Below are 21,127 nucleotides of genomic sequence, written 5' to 3'. Positions count from 1 at the left end.
TGGTGTGCTTCAGTACTCTCGACACAACACAGCACACGCACACACAGACTCCGGTCCCACATTGATCCATCTAGAATCTAGTCCAACAAGACAGAAATCTCGTGTGATAATCTGAAAAAAAAAGAAAAAAAAAAGAAGGAAGAAGGAACACAGCAACAAATACAAGATGCAATATGGCAGAGGGCACTGAGAGGAGGGAATGATGGCGGTTTGGGGAATATTTTCTTTAACGAAACACAAAAAGAAAAGTCCATGGAAAAACCCTGAAGACAGGTGTGAAAGCGATTTAATAGTCTACCGAGTCGGGTAGATGTCGAATTAAGATAACACTTGGTGATGATTAGTGGTTCAATTCCCACCTCTGACTGTCCGCTGTCGAAGCGTCGTTGGGCTAGGCAACCCTAAATTAGCCCCTGATTTGCACTGTAAATGAGAAACTGATCTCAATTACTTTAACTGGCAAAACAAAGGAAGTTATTATTATTATTTTTTCAAATTGTAAATATTGAACACCTATTGAAGATTGTTCGTGCCCAACCTGTTTCGGACTATACTATGGGGACAGATTCACTTTTAACACACCTCAGACCACAGGATAATTTTATTTGGCTAAGATTATAAAACACAAATTAATCTGGCGTTTTTGTCGTCTTTGGTCGGGACGTGTTAAAATCTGAACAAAAACAGCCCAATTCTCAATGTGTGTCCCAGGCCTTAGTTTTTATTAGTAGGTCCAAGCCTGAATCTCTTGAGCTAGCTTGTGGCTAGCGCTCCTTGTCACGGCGTGGATAACCTCACACGACCAGGTGGAATATATTAAAGGCACCAGAGGCTTTAAGCGGATCTATTTTCATGGGCCAAATATGTAGGGATGTGTTGCAATAAGGAATATCCATTTCTCAGTGCGGCGTGGTTTCACGCATTCAGTGGACACATGCCCAGCATTTGAGACAGCATCAACGCCAATCATTTAAATTTGGTAGGGTTGTTAGGCAAGGCGAGGCAACTTTATCTACAGTAACGTATTTCATACACAAGGTAACAGTGTGCTTCATGTAATTAAAAAACAAAACAGGTCTCAAATAAGCGGATTCGCATCGCGGTTTGTGAGTCAAAATTCGCATTTTGCGCATCAATCAAACACATTGAAACGCAAAACTGCAAATGGGCGTTTATGTGGGATAACGCAGGGCTGCCAAACGTTATGCAAATCCCTGAACGTTACACCTGTAACATGTCGTGATTGTTCAGAATGTTTAAAAAAAAAAAAGTGGCCGTGGCTACTGAGGGCTTTACATTTCCCTCCGCTCCCTCAGTGCATGACTTGGGGACCTAGTGGGGACCTATATCCTAGCTCATTTGTGAGCCTGTCTTTCCACCAAAGTGAAGCATATTACCACAACATACGTATGAAGTGTGAATATATGTTGTTGAATTCACGTAAATCATCGCGGCTAGTAGCTGCATCAATGCATTCGCCGCTCATCACACTGTGGCTATGTTAACCGGCTCAGTGCAGGGCTGTATCTTAATCTATAGAAATTCCAGGACAATATTTTAAAACCAAGATATTCGACATCTGCAGCCCGACATTCAACCTCCCTGTTATATTCTCATATTCTTGTTTAATGAAACCCTTGCCCCTGGGATTAACCTGCAAGAAATTGCTCCTCAAAATTATTAATTGCTCCTCAAAAGAAGGGTTTGATCAACAAAATTGCTCCTCATAGAACGAGTTATTTTGAGCCTTGCCACATTTAAAAGCATTTACAAACAACAGAATTTATGAAATGTAAAAGCAAAATAAAAAAAATCCTACAAACACACACAAAAGAATTTGAAATATTCAAAAGATAAGTTTAAAAAAAATGTGGTTATCAGCAACACTCTACTTTGCAGTGTGTAAAAACTAGAAGACATAATTACTTTCACTTTACAGGGACTTTAAGACATGTGTAGGGATGCCATGCTCGAGTGATATTCTGTTTTCGACTGGTTCAGCAACGCTATAAATTAGCTGTGAGCTCTGAAATCTCCTAACTGCCTGGCCACTTGAAGCACGTGGAAGTCCCAATCCTTTCTAACCAAGCGTAACACAATAAAAGTGTATATTGCGTGCACCAATACCAAACTCTGTTGAAAGTCATTTTTAGCGCCGCATCTTGCGTATTTTGTGGATAAGGCTTCTGAACGACCCCTACAAGCGGTGACATCATGACCACATCCTCCTGCCTCATTGACGCTGCACGCCTCATCTCGGGTCCCTTGTGGCCGGGCTCCCAGAAGCCGCAGCACCCTCGCCACACATGTGCTGCAGCTGGACCACCGTTTGCTACTCTGAACAAACTAGAGTCGCGCTGGGATCTGCGGTTAGAGTGCTGGATGTTCATGTATATATCCGTACACAGTTGTGGGAAAGGGCTGTATAGTGATCAGTAGTTTACGTGATGCAAACATATCATCAGGCCCTCAGTGCAAACCGACGTTGTATGCAAATCTACTCCCCCGATGCAACAAGGTATAATTAATGATGTCAGTACGTAAAAGCGAGTGCATGGATGCATAGCCATATTTCTGATTTAATTAAAGACATGCCGTATTATAAAGAGGAACATGTATACTCTGTGTTTTCTTCCTTCCATTTTGATTTCGATTTTCTGTTTCTTGATCATTACCATAGTGTCTTAGTGAAAATGGTTCTCTGTGATTTCTCCTGCCAGAACCCCACACGCTGACATGGAAGGCTTTCTTCGTAGCAGCTTTTTACTGAGGTTAGTTTCATTTCCGTTGTTGCCATTGAGGATCACAGGTCGGGCGAGGGTGGATGTGGGCGACCAGGGGTTAAATTTCTCCACACATCGTCAGCTTCAGACTTTGTCCTGTGTGTGCGTGCCCGTGTTTGTGTGTGTATTTGAACAATGTTGAACGTGGATTCTAACATATTTATCCAAGCCGTGTGTGATGAGTGTGTCCATGTGGTTGCAGACAGGCATGCTCACCCTGTTAGCCTCCAGTCAGACTGAAAGCACACATCAGCATAAGGGTTAGATCTAGATGGGGTGTCCCCTTTCTTTCCCCTTCATGTCTTAAGGGATCAGCAGATCAGGCTTTCTGGTCTTTACACCGCATGCTTTGGGCCGACAGTTCTCTCCGTCTGCCCTCCCTCTCTAACCCACCTCATCAGGGCCGCTGCACTGGGGCCTAGCATCTTTGCCATCTACTCTACTTTCCTGTGGTGATCTCTGTTTGTATTCGACCCACCATAAAGATTTACTTTTTTTATTTTTTTTTGCCTGTGATTCTAATTAAAAAAGTGTGCTGTCATTAGACACAGTGGAAGTAAATAAGAGAACGTATTTACCATTGGCTTCTTTCCTAGTCAACCACCTTCTCCAGGCTCCAGTGTTGCTCCCTAATTAGGGTTGGCTCATTAGAAGCCACAGCAGCAGCATCTGCTTTTCAAAGCCTCTGTCAGCCAAACTTTACGAAAGCTAATGAATCCTCTTTGATTTCTTTTTCAAAAGGTCACTTATTTGATTAAATTAACAGCATTTCCACCCCCCCCCCCCCCGCTCTGAACAGTCGGGGCCATTTAAAAAGAAAGAACAATTTGATACTATTACTGTACCCTCGCTGGTTAAAACATCATCAAGGAATACAACCCAAAACACTTTCATGCAGTGAAATGTATCTTTTTCATCAAACCAATACAATCCTTTTGATCACACCAAATGATATGCTGAATGTAAGACAAAATCCAAATTGGGACCAAATATTGTATGTACGTTTTTAGGACTTTTTTTTTTTTTTTTTTTTTTAATTTTAAATGTATTTTCATTATTTTCAGGCTTCCTCTTTAAAGTACAGAGTATCTTTTATTTTCCAGGCACTGCACACATTTAATATGTGAGGTGAATCTGTTCTGACTTGACAGGAGTTATTCGGGCAGACATGATGCTACGTTTTTGAGAGCCGGCATGCCTTCAGCCACTTCCATTTCTTTTAAGTAATGCTGCAAAGTGGATCGCAGTGTTTATAACTCCTGTAACTAATTGTGCAGTGTATGGGGGGGGGGGGGGGGGGGGAGAGCATAGTGCTCTTGAAGAGACAATTGTAAAATTTAATAGGGAGATGTTGTAAACAATGAAAATAGGGGGAAAATGACCTCTGACTGTCTCCTTTTATCTCATAGCTGTGAGAAGACACAGCAATCATTCAAAGTAAACACATTATTCCTGCGCTAATCTACATCCTTCTGTCAGAATGTGTTCTAATTTAAGGAGAATCATCAGTAGAAGGATAGCGCGCACTCTGGTGGGAGATTGGCCAACAATCAGGCCACGATTAAAGGCGGGTTTTGATTATGTGGTTTAGCCCATTTCATTCTCTTGGATTGCACTTGCGTGTCCAGGACCGGGCTATGTGCTTTGGTGTGGGTGCGATCAGAGGAGAAAAGGATAGAGGCGGTGGGATGTGGCATTTAAGACATTCCTCAAGTGAAGAATCCCAGCATCTTTCCAATTAGGTCAAAGGAAGCTTTGGGGCTGCCCATCGCTGCACTTTACTTCATGTGATGATTGGATAAGTTGTTTTAAATGTGAAAAGTTATCATTTCGACTCAAAATGAATCATTTTGTGACTAAATGAATCTGAGGCCATTGTGAAAAAACACATCAAAGTTAAGAGATGCAATAGAGGAATCCAAGTTTCCTACTGAGCGAACGTCTGATAAAACTGTTGTCAGTCACAATACATCTCCGGGTCCTCTAAAGCAAAGTGACACAACTCACAAGACTATGATTAACTGCTACAATTTTCTTTTTAGAATCATTTTATATACAGTTGGGAAAGACTACTTACGTTAATTTGGTGAAAATGAGAGTGTGACAGAGATATGAACAGAGAGAGAGAGAGAAAGAGAAAGAGAGAGGGAAACAGACGGACAGACAGACAGAGAAGAAGGTAAGCAAAGAGAGCGAGCAAAGGAAAGAGACGTCTTCAGTGTCTGTCTACTCCCAGTGGGCTGGACCCCCCCGAATCCCTCCCTGCATTTCTGCCATTATTTGATGTAATGAAAGGAGAAAGTGTGTAACATTGAGATTGTTAATTAATTTAGTCGAACAAGATGAAGATAAATGAAACCCACTGAAGGTTGACTAGGCTAAGGGGCCCACTTAGCATTCCTCCTGCCCTCCAGCTCTGTCTCTCTCAATGGCTCACAATTGTGCACTGGTAATAGTGAAGCTCTGTGCTTGTTACAACTCTCACCCCTTAGGAAGTTGACATATAAATACATATGCAGTGGATATAGAAAGTCTACACATCCCTGTTCAAATGCCAGGTTTTTTGTGCTGTGAAAAAAAGAGACCATGAAAGTCCCCTACAACCTGTATAATTTAATTAAATGTAAATTATTTTCAAGAGGGGAAGTCAAAATAAACCAAAGATCTTGTTGAACAAATGTGTACACTCTCTAATAACTCAGGATGTGGCCGTGTTCAGAATTACTTGATCACATTCAAACTCATGTTAAATGGGAGTCAGCATACACCATCCACCATTTAAATACCCTCACATCAACCCTAAATGAAGTTCAGCAGATGTTCTAGTAGGATTTTCCTGACTTTTTTTTTTTTTTTTTTTTTGCCTTCTAACAGAAGCCTGATGGCTTTGTGCTTACACTGACTGGTATTTGGAATTTGGTTCATAATTTCCTCTACCTTGATTAAGACCCCTGCAGTTCCAGATAAAGAAAAAACAGCCCCAAAGCATGATGTTGCCCGCTCTAAGCATCACTTTTGGTGCTAGCATTCATTAGGTGATGAGCAGTGTTGCCTTTGTGCCAAACACATCTTTTGAAATTATGACCTTTAAGTTTAAGTTTGGTTTCATCTGACCCATAGCACATTTTCCCATATGCATTTGGGAGATTGAATTGATTAATTATTTTTTTTATTTGTAGATAAGGCTAGACACCTCATCCCATAGCCCAGATATATGAAGATGGCAGATTGTTGTCATTTGTTCTAAACATGCAGTACACTGCCGGAAATTTCTGAAGCTCAATTTTGCTCTCACGCTCTTGGCAGTCGCCCTGACGCAGTATTTTTCTCATGTTTTCATCAATTTTTGGAGGAACGTACAGTTTTAGGTGATCACACTCATGTGCCATATTTTCTCGACTTGAGGATGACTGTCTTCATTGTGTACCATGATATAGCTAATGCATTAAAAAATCCTTTGCCAGACTGATTCCTTTAAACAATCAGATCCCTCTGATGCTGTGGAAGCTGTCATGGCTTGTGTTGTAAAATGTGACTCCAAAAATGTCAGGAAAAGCCACTAGAACATCTGAACTTTTTGGGGGACGCTTTAAATGGTGGCATGTGTGCTGACTCCCATTTTGTAATGATTTACCTTGGTTTCACTTTTTATAGATCGTAAACCTGGCATTTGAACACGGGTGTGTAGACTTGCTTTATCCACTATGTGGAAAATATTAGCCATTTATCTTTGTCTTCATTCCCAAAGGGGTTTGGCCAGATTTGCAATGGAATATAGATTAGCAATTATCTAATGGAGTCATGTTGACATGTTCAATAAAACTCAGCTGACATGCCCGATTAGTGAATTAGTCATTTGACTTCTTCAGTGTATGTGCAGAATCTCTTGTCAAATGTAACAATATGTAATTTTGTTAGGTGCTTCGTGATGTAAATGGCCATTCGGTCAAAGGATGTGACCCTCCACACATTTGAGCACCTAAAAAAGTGAAAGGTTGTTTTCTGTGAAGCCAGACCACTGACATTCATGAGAATATCTATAGTCTATCAGGGCCTTTCTTTCTGAGTGGACCCTTTGTGCAGGACCTTCATGACACAGGCCAATCATTATCACTCCCATTCCTAACTCCCGTTGTTCTCAAGTCCTTAACAATGGCTTGTTGATTGTATGGAAAGCATCGGAACAACTATATCTTCTGTTTTGTTGACAGGCTATCGTTCCAAAGTGCAATAGTTGATAATGGCCTCATTATTGTTATTCTTGTAGATGGCCTCAGGAGAAACAAGCAGCACATCACTGTTTACTAAAAGGTCGATCAGCTCATCACAAAGACTCCGGGCCAAGAGAATCATGGCTGATTAAATGTGAGCGAGTGCTCTTGTTTGTTACTTCAACGGTAACATATTTTTTAACAACAATGTGGGATTTATGCTAATTAGGCTCTTCGGTGCAAGGTGTTGAACAAGATCACTGGTGGCTAGTTGAGTGCAAAGGTCAACATGTCACCACAGGACCATAGAGATTGTCAAAGGTTTTTGCAGTAGCTGTTTTCTGTACCTGTTGGTCATTCTAAGGCTTGCCGAATACCTGAATGGCACAGAACTGTAGCGTGGTGTGTAGGCTCCTGCAACTAATTTTCATGAATGACCGACCATCGGCAACTAGTTATTCTGGGATTTGAAATTTGAATCACAGGCGAACGCTCCATCAATGATTTAGCGGCCAGTCAACAATGCCATGTTGTATCACAACGAAAAAAGCGACATCAAGTCGGCCACCGCCAAGCCGTACTAATACAGTAAATACAGTATACTTATGCGCTAGATTGTGTTTTACTAAAATACTCAACTATATTTAAAGTTCAATATGACCCCGTGACTAAAAAGTAAAGCGTGGTGAGTCTTGTTGTGGAAAAACACAAATGAAGTCAGTGAATTGGGTTGTCATTTCCAATGGCCTCTCAATTAGCCACACATTATCCTCGATTGTCAATCATTTTCTCTTTTTCAGTTTTCAAGATAGCTACAACGGCCAGGGCAATCCATTTCAACCTTGACAATCATGCCTTTTTGTTTCTGGGTCCACAAAGAATAATACAGAGAGAATCACAGCACTGAGAAATAAAACCGCATGTTCATCCCATTTATAAAAAAATCACAAAAACTAGTCGAATAATAACGATACCTTATAACCAACCTCATACACTGTAGAGAGCAGTGGTCTAAAAACATAACTACATTTCATATGAATGCAGGCCACAACTCCTTTGCATTTCCACACACTCATTTCCACACCTTTCCTCTGACTGGCTCACAGTAATCTCAGTATGTGTAGTGCAGCATTGTTGGTTCCAGCTCCAAAATGGTCCTCTGACTTTTAGTCACCATTTTCAGAAGTGTTCAGAGAAGCTGAACACAAAACCGCAAAGCAGATAGCCTTTTTTTATGTGTCACTGCAGTTTTTGTTGGGCTTTGGCTACATCTGTGTTGAGCCACTATAAATCAGACTTCAACGGTATTGGAAAAGGACCTCCTACATAAATCGCTTTTTGTTGTCGTTGCTGAGTTATTGACTCAAGTACTTTGACTCAATAACAGTGCCATAGTGACATTTTTCAACCGCCACTGTTTTTATCACAATACAAAAAAAAATAAAAAATCTGTTGGTGCAGCATTGTTGCAAGGTCCTAATAACATTTTTAAATGGCTTTTGCTTTAAAACAGCTTTCGCAAGCCCTACAAAAATTGAAGAGAGCTGCTTCTCTGAAAGTGAACGCTCCCCGGCTATAATGATCCATGACTACTGAGGAACAGTATCTGTTTCTCTTTGAGTTTTATGTCCCTTATTACAGCTGCAATACGTCTGCTCACATTAAACTAATTTATGGCTGAGGCCAGCGCAACAGCAGTGTAGGTTAATGAATTTGGCATTACTAATTAAATGTTATCGAAGGATGAATATGAATCCTGTGGTCAGGCGGCAATAGCAGGGGAAGGTGTCGGAGAGGAGAATGAGACAGAGGACTTTTTTGCACTTTCACTTTGCTGCAGTCAGACAATGAGCAAAACCTGAGATGCGAATGGGAAGGCAGCATAGACGTGGAGGTGAAATGGAGGACAGACAGTGCCCTCAAATGCTCTCCTTATTACAAGCTAAAGAATATTTTTATTTTCATTGTATTGACATGACTGTAGAGTATTTGCAGTAATTATAGGCCATGCTCATTCTCTGACTGAAAACAGGAATTTTCAAGCACATCAAGCAGGATCTGCTCAAGCAAAAAGGGATGAGAGTAACAGTGTGGAATATTGAGAAATTATTGAATTCTGACCAAAAAAAAGCAAGTCTGTATACAAACCACATCTAAAACATTTTCAAATCCATTACAAATTCCAATTGGATGATTCATAGATATTAATGAGGATGTTATATTCTGCATGGCATCTTATTTTTGGGGGGTTAGTGCCTATATATTTTTAAATCATGAATTGTTAATGGCTCTTAATAAATATGTAGTTCCAGGCTTACTTTTCACACTTGGTGAAATATCAGATATTCTTTGTGAGAGCTAAAGCATTCAATTTAGATTTCAATTATCATGTTAGTTTAGTGATTAGACTTTAGTCCTCCAGGAATCAGACCTCTCAGCTCCACTCTATTCCACTTCCCCTGCAATCACATCCCCTTGATGAATTGCGCATATCATTACGGAAGTTATTGAATATGCAGATCATTGCTGACTTGTTCTTGTGTGGTTCATATTGCATCAACTCTAACTATATCAAACAAGGCTTTTGGGGTGTGGGGGGTGAAAAGTCACACTAATAATGAGAAGGACCATCTGTGAGCTCAAATATGAGATCATACAGCATTTAGAGTCGGTGGTGTGACTGTGTTTTTGTGTACTCTTGGACAAGAGTCAGGTCGACGCAGATTCTTGGCACCATGCAGCCAGGTGTGCCATTACAAGCAGTCGGAGTGGCCGGCCAGCCTGTGTTCAAGGTGTTTATGAATATGTCCAACATGAGGTATTTCTTCCATGTTACAGTGTGTTGCTACCATGGTCTTACACCCTTCCCTGTGATGCAATTCTCAGGAGTGGCTAGAGCAGCACTTTGTAGGCAGGCACACCCAATGGAGGGGGTTTGGGAAATTCTGAATCTTCTGATAGCTTCATGAATGCTTGCTTAAGATCTGATTCATGGGAGAAAATAATTGTGTCATTTGTTTTTTTTGAAAGAAAGCAGTGACAATAGAAATTAAGGACATTTATTTGCCTACATTGCTCATAAAGTTTCCCAGGTTAGCTTTATTACACAATTGTGAATACAGGGAAACTGGGGAAATCACATCCAGTATGATTGGAGGAAGCAAGTAATGCATTTTTAGCCCGCACTGCAGGGATGGAGCTGCCATTTATAGCTGATAAGATGGGTTGATGCTGCGTGACGGCCCATTAGATAGCAGGGAGAAAAGGTTTTGGAGGAAGTCTGCAACATACATTCCAGTACAGTAATTAGACCAAAAAACAAAGAAATAAGAACAATAAGAACAAATTTACTGTGTCTAATGTGCCCAAGACATGAATAAGACTCACATTATGGGTTGAACAATTATACATAGGGCCATGAACTTTGAAAAATTAAATAACCCAAACACAATTAAAGAATGGGTTTACCTGCAGCGAGGAACACCCTTAATGGGGGTGCATGGGTTGGGGGGCATTTAAAAAAAACAACAACAATAAAAAAAAAAACATTTTGAGGTGTCAATCATTTGATATGCACTCGTGGGCACACACCCCCATGGCCTCGCAAGATATTACATTTTTAGTTTTGAAGTAACACTCCATTATGAATAAGGTTCTTTTCATAACAGGTCTAATTCATATAGCAAATTCGAAGGACAAAATGGGTCCGGAGATGACTTTTTTTTTCACAGATGACATTTGTCATGCACTACTGTCATGTCATAATGGCAGTTTTAACAAATATGAGAAAAAAAACAGTTTTTTTTTTCATTCTAAACTCCCTCTTTTATTAAGGTGGATACAATTCTGCAATCAACTTTTTTTTTTTTTTTTTAAGCCCAAACCATTGTTTGCGGACTTGTTACATGCTCAAGAATCTGTGAAAGATGCAGCTGTTACCTGCACTTGAGTAGAAAGCAAATAGACAGACCCATGGTTTAGGTTTATGTGTGTTGGTGCAGAGTAAAAACACTGTCAAACACCTTCAATCCCTATCCCCTTATCAAATATTTGTCTGGCCTTCACTCACTATTTGCCTTCTGTTTGGTTTGTGTATCTCCAAAATGATTGATTATGGTCTCTATGGTGTTTTGACCGTGGCATTGGTAATTTTGGACCAACTTTGGAAATTAGACACCTATTGATGAAGTAACTTTTAAAATAATTATTTGAAGTGACTGAAATAAAATAGCATTGATTCGCTGCTTGGGATGAATGTTTGACAATACTGTAGTTTTCTGTTGTTTGTAAATGAGGCCCCATCTGAATTTAAGGAATACAGTTTGACATGATCAGATTATTTCCGAGCGGGCCCGGCAAGTGGAGCTAACTGAGCAGCAGCTCTGCACCCGTGCTGTTCTGAGGCTGAGCATAATGATTGCGGTGGCAGAGAACCACAACAGAGGCGGCTGGGGCGAGGGGGGCTGCCCAGGAAACACGGGGCCCGTGGATCGTGCCCAACCACACACAAATGGTGCTGCAACACACTTGTGGCTTTTTAAGAAAGTAATTGACTTAATTATTTCAGTTCAAAAGTCTGCCCTCTTGATTTACAGTGTCTACTGAAAAGCAAATCGTTGAAAAGGTTTTAGTCTAGCCAGGGGCATCTCTTGTCCACCTGGCAAAAAGGGTCATGGAGGTTCCAACATAAAAAATAAAACCAGGACAATGGGTAAGCAAAGATGTACCACACTTCATTAAAGAAGAAGTCAACCCAAACATATTTATTTTCAAGAATATGTTCGATGCAAGTCCACAAGCTGAAACAAGGCATTCTGATTAATATTGCGTTTGTGGGATAAGAGTTAATAAACCTGGTTTTAGCTATCACTGGGGGTGGCCATTTTGTCACTTCTGTCGACTGAAAATGACATCATAGTTGCTCGGGACTCAGGTAACGACCAATCACAGCAGACCTGTTTTCTGAAGCTGAGCCGTGATTGGTCGTTACCTGAGCCCTGAGCAGTTTCAGTCGACAGAAGTGACAAAATGGCTGCCCCAGAGATGGCTAAAAGGTGGATTTTGCTGCTTAACGCATATTCCACAAACACATTATTAATCAGAATGCTGTGTTTCAACCAGTGGGCCTGCTGGTAACATGTGTTTGGGTTGAATAATTTGAATAATTGACACACAAAATGAATAACAAAAAACACGATTTTAATTGCTAACAAACTGGCATCACTATTTTTGTCATGAAACAAATTCCCACTTCCCGCTATCAAATATGTTACTTTAATCTTTTTTTTCTTCTTTTTTATTTTATTTTTGCATGCCCTGAGTGATATAGGTTTGCTTAATTTTGTAGTTGGTGTCTGAAACACCAATGGTAAGACCCTTTAGGGAGATTCTCAAATCTCCAGGTCATTATAGTGTCTACAGTTGTGTCACTGATATGGACCAAATCAGCCATCTCTCGAGTCACCAGCAGTTAGTCAGTGGGCCCGATGTGGGTGATTTCCGACAAGTTGCCACTGCAGTGTCTGAAGCAGTGCCATTGTTTTGTCATTGATAAGTGCCAATGTCAGTTGTCTTTCTGGGCCTCATTACTAAGAATAATGCCCTTACTGTATGGATTCCATATCTCTGGAAACATGCAGGGGACAGATGAAAAAGTAGTCTAAGCCAGTAGTTCTCAACCAGTGTGCCGTGGCGGGGAAATTATCCACTTATTGTGTCCAAAAAATATTATTGATTTATCACAACTATATCTATGTTCATTTTTCTATTACAGTGATGTATACTGACAAGCAGAAAAAAAAAATTCTCTTCCATTAAATGGCAGAAAGCGCAATAAATATTTGCATCCATCTGCTGTTAATTATACATACAACAGAAAAACTCATGGCGTCCTGCGAGTAATTCAGCTTTGTGTTTAACTAAACAGGCTCACATTTCACACTAAGTAATATGTTATTCATACTTAGTGTGACATTTGGGCTTGGTGTTGTTCCGTGAGGTTTTTCTAATGCAAAATGGGTGCCTCGACTCAATGAAGGTTGGGAAACACTAAGCAGTCAGACACAAGGCTCATGACAGACTGATGAGACATTTTGTGTTTCGGTCAGCGTCTGAGCCGCTACAGCGCCCACTTCCCTGGAGTGCTCAGAACATTTTTCTGTTCAACCATGACTGTCAGCTCGTTGATTTTTACGACCGGTCTGTTTCACATTCATTTACTCAATTTTTCTCTGTGCTGACCCGTGAATCTCAGCATTGCTAAAAAGCACAAGCAATTTTTCATGTCTTCTGTGAACCAAATTTTGGGGCAATTACTAGGATCGGTGGGTCAACCAAATTATATATATATATATATATATATATATATATATATATATATATATATATATATATATATATATATATATATATATATATATATATATATATATATATATATATATATATATATATATATATATATATATATATATATATATATATATATATATATATACATATATATCAGCTGTCAATCACTTGAGGTAAATTTTAACCTCCTCCAAACAGAGCTTCATCCAGCCCTTCACATTTGCTCGGCTTCTTCCTGTCCGACCTGTCAGAATGCCACACACTGTTGACCATGCTTTCTATTCAGTGTGGGCAAATTAATTGGTTTCAGTGGCTTAAATCAGCAATCAGTGTCAGTTTTCCCCAAAATAATAAGGCTTAATCATAAATCTTTGAGGAGTGGCTTGCCTGACCCTTCTTCCTCATGGCTTTCTGGTTGGAGCAAATGAATTACCCCTTTTTTGATTTTCCAATTGACGTGTCACATAAAACTTGGCTACTCCACCCACAGCCCCTATTCCATCTCTGAAATAGGCTCCATAGTGGCAAAAAAGGAAAACAGGCCGCACTAGCCGTGCACGGCACTCAAGTGATTTTTCTAGTAATTACAAAAAAATTGTCTTCGTCTTATAGACAAGTTTCCCTCATGACCCACTGATACAAATACAACAATACCCCTTCAATGCGGGGGTTATAAACAAGAGTTAGTCAAAAATAGATATTACCTGTAGAAAAAAAAGAAACACAAATAGCAGGACCGTGAGCCTAGAACCTGAGATGAAGCGGGATTTACTGCAATGTTTCTACAACCATGCCGACAGTCTCAAAACACAGAACATTGCAAAGTACGCCCTGAAATACAAATGAATCAACTTTATTATTTTCGATCGTTCTGCCATTTTTTTTTTTTGCTTTCACTGCACAAACTTGAAATCCGAGGAGTTACATTTAAAATGTGAATTTAAAACAACCACATATCTAAGCATTTCAGTTTGCGAGCTTAATACTAATGCTAAATAACTCTTTAAGCAACAGATTAAACACAAACATGTAGACAGACAATATAATAGTACTAACAGTCAAACATTATTTATCCTCTGCATTAATGGCTAATATTAGTGCGGTACTGTTGATCTAAGAGGAGCTGAACAGTGTCAATGAAGTGTATCTGTCTGTCTGAATTGAACTGTGCCCAGGTGGCCAAGACGAGCACACCACAAAGGGCAGCGCAATGGTGATTTGAGTGATGCGGTGTGACCAAAACTGTTTAGGTCTTTGTCATTCTCTTTCACTACATCATCATGTTGTATTTTGGGGGAAGGCTCGAACGGATTCATGGTATTTCCATCCATTTTAATGGGAAATTTACGATTTGAGAGTGTTTTGAGTTGTGAGCATGCTCATGGAACAAATTCAATTCGTATCACAAGGCACCACTGTACTTTTATGAGTCACTCTGAATGGAAATTAAATATGTTCATGACAGGTGAAATATAAGACTAGGTTTGTTGCTTGACTGAAAGGGACTTTGATGGATTTAAAATCCAACGCTTCAACCCCTCATCCATCCCACCTTTACTGTAATTATGGAAGCAAGCACCCTTGTTTTTCCCTTCGCTAGGCCATGCAAATTTTCCTGTTTCTTAAACAAGACTGGTAGGGACTGGGGCACTGCACGTTCACGCTCCAGATGTCTGCTCCGTTGGCTCCATTTCTACCAACCCCACTTTCTGTGCCAATGATGACCTCATGGTGGTAAGACTAAAAACCGGGGCTCACAGTTCCCCTCCCATACTGTTCTTCCTTCAAAATAACCTATTGTCACATTTGTCTCTTTTAATCACTCAAAGGGCTCATTTTCTGTTTCCAGACTTCCCTCTCCTATTGGAGTTTTGATGCCCCTTTACACCTATTGTGCTTCTCTTTGCTAACATGGGATAGTTCTCCCAATCCTTGGCTACTGCCACTTCACTCCTCAACTCACTTCTCTGGCAACTGTATGAGATGTTACGCTGGATTTGTTGAAGGGCAGCCATTTGTAGCAAACTTTGCAGCGCACAGAAGAAGTTATCTTTATAAATGACAGAGTGGACATGGCTTGAATGGCGCTTTGTTTACGGTTGTACAAAAAGGGGGCCCCGCTCTATATTTCATCTGTCACCGTTTCTTTTCTTTCCCTCAACAATGCTTGATTGTTGCCATGAAAATTTCACGTTCCACAAACAGGAGATTTCTGTATTATTCTGCTGCTGCCAAATTCCGATCTCTGTTTTCCTTCTCCTGTTCACAAAGGGCTCATAACTTACTGTCAACTGTGGAAAGCCACAAAGCTCCACTGTTGCTCGGCAAATAGGCTTGTGTTGGTGGATGGCCTGACTCGCTGTGAGGTTTGCTTGAGTGCAGCAGCAACACAAGACCATTTGGGAACTCCAGCGCCCAGCAGGTTTAGTGAAAAACTGGAAGGGAGAAAGACAGAGAACAGCAAAGAGGGCAAAGCATTAATTGTTGTTTTTTTTTTTGTCAGTCTTTAGTAACTTTAGCCCACTTTACTGACTTTCTCTGGTTAAACATTGTCCTGTCAGTGTATAAGGTGAACTTGTATCCATCCCATGGAACTGAGAGTTATGCCAACCAAGTCCAAGAGAGAGTTTCCTGGAATCAGAAAAGGGGCCATGGGCACAGGGGAAAAGGTAGTGGAGGAGCTGGCGTGGAGGGATTTAGTGTGTGAGTGCTCATCGACCCTTCCTGAGGAGTCAGACAGGAACACTTAAGCACTCTCACACCTGCGTGTGCCTTTGCTCACGCGGCGCAAGGACACCAACCCCTCAGTCATGGCAGCTGCACAAGTGTTTAAAATGAGGGACGAGGCGCTTCCTCTTGCGGCATATTATCGCAAATAATTTACCCTGCAAAATAATTATCAATACTCGGCTCGATATGTAAAGTGCGCACTTCAGGTGGCTTGCTTAATTTGCTGTGGGCGCCTGCCGTTTGGGTTTTAGCAATGTGTTAACGGTGGCCATGTCTAATAGAGAAGGTATCAGGAGAGAGTGTGAAGTGGAGATGAAGTACGGATGTAATTGAGTTGACTTTTTGCAGGGGAAGGTCAAGAATAACGGAGGAACAATTTTACAAAATTAATTTGGACAACCCTCCAGCCACTTTACCGCAGTAGTTGGAAAAAAACCTGGATCTTCCCGGCCATTTACTTTATTTGAATACCATTATCTTTAATTACACTGTCAGCTGAGGTTTAAGACGTTCTAACAGACTACACAGAAAACTACAAAATGTGTTCTTTTTTTTTTTTTTTCTTTCCAAAACTCCCCTGTTGGAATTCCACAGCGCCTCAACATGTGTGTGCGTCTGCCATTCGGCGAGTGAGTGTGTGCGGTTTACAGCCTTTTATTACGAGTTGATTATGTACCCAGAAAGCTGGCGGCTGCACAGCATGGCACAATCACAATGGAGGGTGATAATTTAATTGTGCTAAACGGTGGATTCCGTCTCAATGCTCCTCCAGCTGGGAGCTGTCAGGTAGTAATATCTCATTACGGCAGGTGAAGAACCCTGAGGAACCCTACCACGACACCTGTTAGAACAGGAGGAACCCCTGAAGGGAAACGAGCAGATGATTTTGCTCATCTCCTGCACACGCACCACGCGCGCGTCTTCAAATCCCCAAAGTAATCAGTTCACAAACTGTATTCCAAATGTTTATACAATTATGCATTGTATTTTCTTTACATGGTAATTCAAGTAATTAAACATTAAAATAACAGGCCTTGTGGGTGATTAATGGCTTAATGACTACACTGTACATTACACTAAAATTGACTGATTTATAGACCACCTTGGTTAATTGGAAGCCTGCATGAAGCCAGAAAGTTCAGTTGATTTACTCACGGTGTTACAGTATGTGTTTACAAGTTGACTTGTAACTTGTGACTTTGTGATGCATCTTTGCACATCACAGCTTGTCAGCCATTTATTAGGTGCTAGGGCTTCAACAGCTTACGATTTTTTGAGGTTGACTATAATGTGATGAAAGTCGAGTCAAAGTTCATTCAGTCGTTGATGTTTCTCTTTTCAGCTCAGTCTAGTTTTGGACCACGGACCACTTTCTTGCAAAGACTAATTTTGTTGGAAAGGCATAGTGGCAAATGAAAACATATTATTAAAATTTTAACTGACCATTTCACTGAATCTGGTTGTTGTAATTAGTGTGAGACCTGCATGCGTTATTTATTTCTTCAAAGAGCAGGCGGATCGCATGTTCTAAGTCGGAACATCATCGCTTGGCTCCCAAGAAATTGGCGTTTCTCTGCTTCGTGCTTTCTATTTCAGCTTTGGGATACATTTGCATATTTTGGTAGCAAGTGACCGTGCTACCGGTCTCATTCTTTTGGGTGGGGTAAAATATTTCCACAGTGCAACACGTGATTCCACAGTGTCGTAAAGCAACACAAGTTTTGTGATGTTGGTGTGTGTTGTATTATAAAAGTTCTATGATGAATAAAGTTAGCGCCCAGCGGAAAAACAGAAGCTAGCTTGGCTAATCCCATCCACAACCATTTTATTTTCATACTCTCTCGAAGTCCTCTTTAAATTTGCTGATGGCAAGATGACATACCAAAAACATGTGCTTAGCAATCAGTCAAATTAAAGCTTAAAACATCGATGTGGAGTAAAAAAGTCGATTTGTCGACAAGTCGGTTCAACACTTAAATGAAATATGTTGACTGCTTTTGGCCCATCTACATCCTTATGCAAGCACCCAGAGGAAGCCCAGAGTAGAATGCTACTATCCATCTGAATATTATTCCCTTTAGAGACGTCTATAATTCTGTTTAATTTGATCAATTTGAAGCCCTGCTTTCTTGAATTCTTGTGATCAAAACCAAACGGTACTCGACCCTCGCAGTGGGATGGTTAATGGGATCTGATGATGAGTTACTTGTCACCAGTGTCAACAAAAGGTTAATGGTGTGACCGAGCAGACACAGCAGGTGAAAGTCAGTCGGCCCCTTTCACCATGAAAGTGGAGAACGGATAGCAGAGGACAGTTTGCCCCCAACTCAAAAGAGCGCATAGATGCACAACACCCCCTCTAATACTTTCCAATTAAGCAGAGGTTGTTTTGCTTGATGCTGAAACATTATCACAGGGAACAATTCACGAGTCAAAGCATTCCAGGCTATATGAGCTTGTAGCCGGGGAACATAAGTCCTTCTCCCTCAATATTGTCGGCTATATATATAGAGCCCTTCTCTTTGGGAGCTGACCCTTCCCCTTTTGGCTGCTTCCCGTCTTCAAAATCACTGGGGCTTTGTCTTGGAGAAAGTGGGCAAGAAGACAGCATTTCATGCACTTATTGATTAGTTTGGCTTGTTAGCTGTCCGTTGTTATGGCGTAATCAAGCATGAGGGATGGACGGCAGCCTGTCAAGGATTTATGAACTTCAAGCTCGCCGCATTTTTTTCTGTTTACCATATAAAGGCATAGTTGGAGCTTGTTTTTGGGAAGAAATTGAGTGAGGTTAAGTGACTCCAAAAGTTACGATTATACCCGACGTACAAACATGACTGTTTTGTTTGCATTTGAGGCCAAGCTTGTAAAAAGTGTGATTTCTTTTGGAGAAGATGATTCATTTATACATACTTACACCCACACTGGAATGAATAGAACTTCTTATTTTCTCCTCATAAATTGCTTTTATTGTGTCAACGCCGATCTGCTGCTGAGAAAAGCCTTTAGATCATGTCGCAGTGTGATCCCCGCTCCAGTATGAGAAATAAAATGACTTTCTTGCCATTAGATATTTTCAAAGAATTATTTCCCCTTCCAGTGATATGAGGTGGTATTGTATGGGGCTTGTCAGCGGAGGGGGCGGGGCCGCGGCAGTTCTCGGCACTCTTTAGCTGCCTGAGCGCAGAACCTCCTTGCTCTGCTAATAAATTATTAACTCCTGCTGACAAATACTGTTATGGAGCCTGCCGCAGATCTGTTGCATTCTTTAACAAGATTGCTGTAGACACATGTTTCAGGAGGATGGAGTCTCCATTGCTCTCCCTCCATCCCCTTGTCTTGCTCACGCCTCAGCAGTTTGACTGATGGCTGGAGACTCAAGTAAAAGTGCCTGAGAGACTGAATATTTTAGTGGTAAAATAATGCCACTTGATTTACTGTGTAATACAAAAGCAGTGCTTTGTTTCACTCTCACACTCCATTGAGGACAAGGCGTTTGTTGCACTCCAGGCTCGGGCTTTTTGGGTGCATTAATAAAAAATACGTCAGTATACGAGCGCTTGAACATCCCCCGGCGCACATACGTGCAGACGCATTCACCTTGGAACTTTCATTTCTCAACCCTCGATTACAATTGTAATGCACATTGTGAGTTGTCTTTGGATTTGGGGATTTTCTATAACAAACAAGCCAGGAAACTATTTAATGACTGATTAAAATTGAAGGCCGAGTCCCGCTACACAAAGGAGGCAACACATGCAGGCGCACTAATGGACAGAGGTATTGACGGACGGACGGACGGACGGACAGACAGACAGGTTCCAGCCAGCTACCTGACTTAGTGGACTTGTTTGTTCAGCTGCTGAGGCACATGACATGAACTTAGGCCACCTTTGTTTCGGCCCACTCCCTGCTCAGGCTGATCTGTCACAGTGCAGCAGTGTGTGCATGTGAATGTGCAACACTTGAATAGACAAGTGAATGTTTGTCAGACACCTAGACTGGCCATTTGAAGTATTTTAAAACACACCCAGGTCACTGTTCACTAAATATTAGTTCCCATTACTTTAGTTTTGCATCATTTATCAAAATCATACAACATAATTATCTCACGGAGCTTAGTGGAGGGATCAAACTTCACCAAATTTTGTGAAAAAAAAATAGGCAGTAAAGGTTATTGTTGATTGATCCCCAAATTGCAAAAATGAACAAGAGCAACATTAAAAGAGCTTTTAAAAATGTGTTTTTCCAAATGCATAAATGGGTAAATTATTTGTGAGGGTTTTTTTCCTGGCTGATAGCCCCGCTGTCTGGCTGACCCACTGCCTGAGTATCTTGGGGTTTGGCCCAGGCCCCAAGCAGGCACAGTTCCAGGCCGAGATCAAGCCATCCATCTGCATTAAACAAAAGATTAGGGACCCCACAGCCTGCTCTAGACCCCTCAGGCAGTCAGGTCGAACGTTGCGGCACAGGTGCGCTTTTTGTTGCACTGTTGTCGTTTCAAACAACCAAAAGGAACTTCTACTACTTCCTTAAAGCCTTGAGGAAACACCACCGTTTTTGTGCATTGCTCATTGTCAGTTAAAATTATTAAAGTGTCTTTTTCTCACTCCACAGCAGAGTCATGTCTTCCAAGCAAGCCACGTCTCCTTTTGCCTCTGTGGTTGATGGAGATGATGCCATGAGCCAGGATCACTTGTCTTGGGAAAAAGAGGAGACGGCTGACACCCACTGCACACCGCAGCTGCCGCTGCACAACCTACTCCATGGAAAAGCCCATCCCGATGAAATTCAGCCGCTAAGTAGTGTACCTCCCGAGAGTGACTGGGACAGCTTGGTGTCTGCCCAACAGCGCATGGTGAGACACAATGCAAAACATACAATTGTGCCTGCACAGAGCTTGACTAAGAACGAAAACAAGACTTGAAAGGAAAGAATGCAGTGTCGTGTTTTTTCCTGCAAAGAATATGATTTTGATTCATGGAAAAATGAAAAAAATGTTCTGTGCAACCCGACTATTTACCACCCTAAGTCAAAAAACAAGCTCCTGTCTTT

General features: G+C 41.0%; 1 protein-coding gene across 5 annotated transcripts in view; it reads left to right on the top strand.

Annotated features, from left to right (window-relative positions):
* sox6 (SRY-box transcription factor 6) overlaps positions 1–21,127 on the top strand; it is a 155,250-nt gene that overhangs the window by 31,252 nt on the left and 102,871 nt on the right. For 2 of the 5 annotated variants that reach the window (XM_086025551.1, XM_086025550.1), the window contains exons 3-4: positions 2,721–2,771; positions 20,690–20,930. In XM_086025551.1, coding sequence (XP_085881677.1) covers positions 2,737–2,771; positions 20,690–20,930 — 276 coding nt within the window. In that variant the 5' untranslated portion in view covers positions 2,721–2,736. Of the gene's footprint in view, positions 1–2,720; positions 2,772–7,061; positions 7,149–15,058; positions 15,080–20,689; positions 20,931–21,127 lie in introns of those variants that run through there. The other 3 variants (XM_086025554.1, XM_086025552.1, XM_086025553.1) reach the window with 3 other exon arrangements.

The sequence above is a fragment of the Filicampus tigris genome, chromosome 3, assembly GCF_054856515.1.
Source record: "Filicampus tigris isolate MCC_2025a chromosome 3, RoL_Ftig_1.0, whole genome shotgun sequence".
Lineage (NCBI taxonomy): Eukaryota > Metazoa > Chordata > Actinopteri > Syngnathiformes > Syngnathidae > Filicampus > Filicampus tigris.
This window is presented reverse-complemented; position numbering and strand designations above follow the sequence as displayed.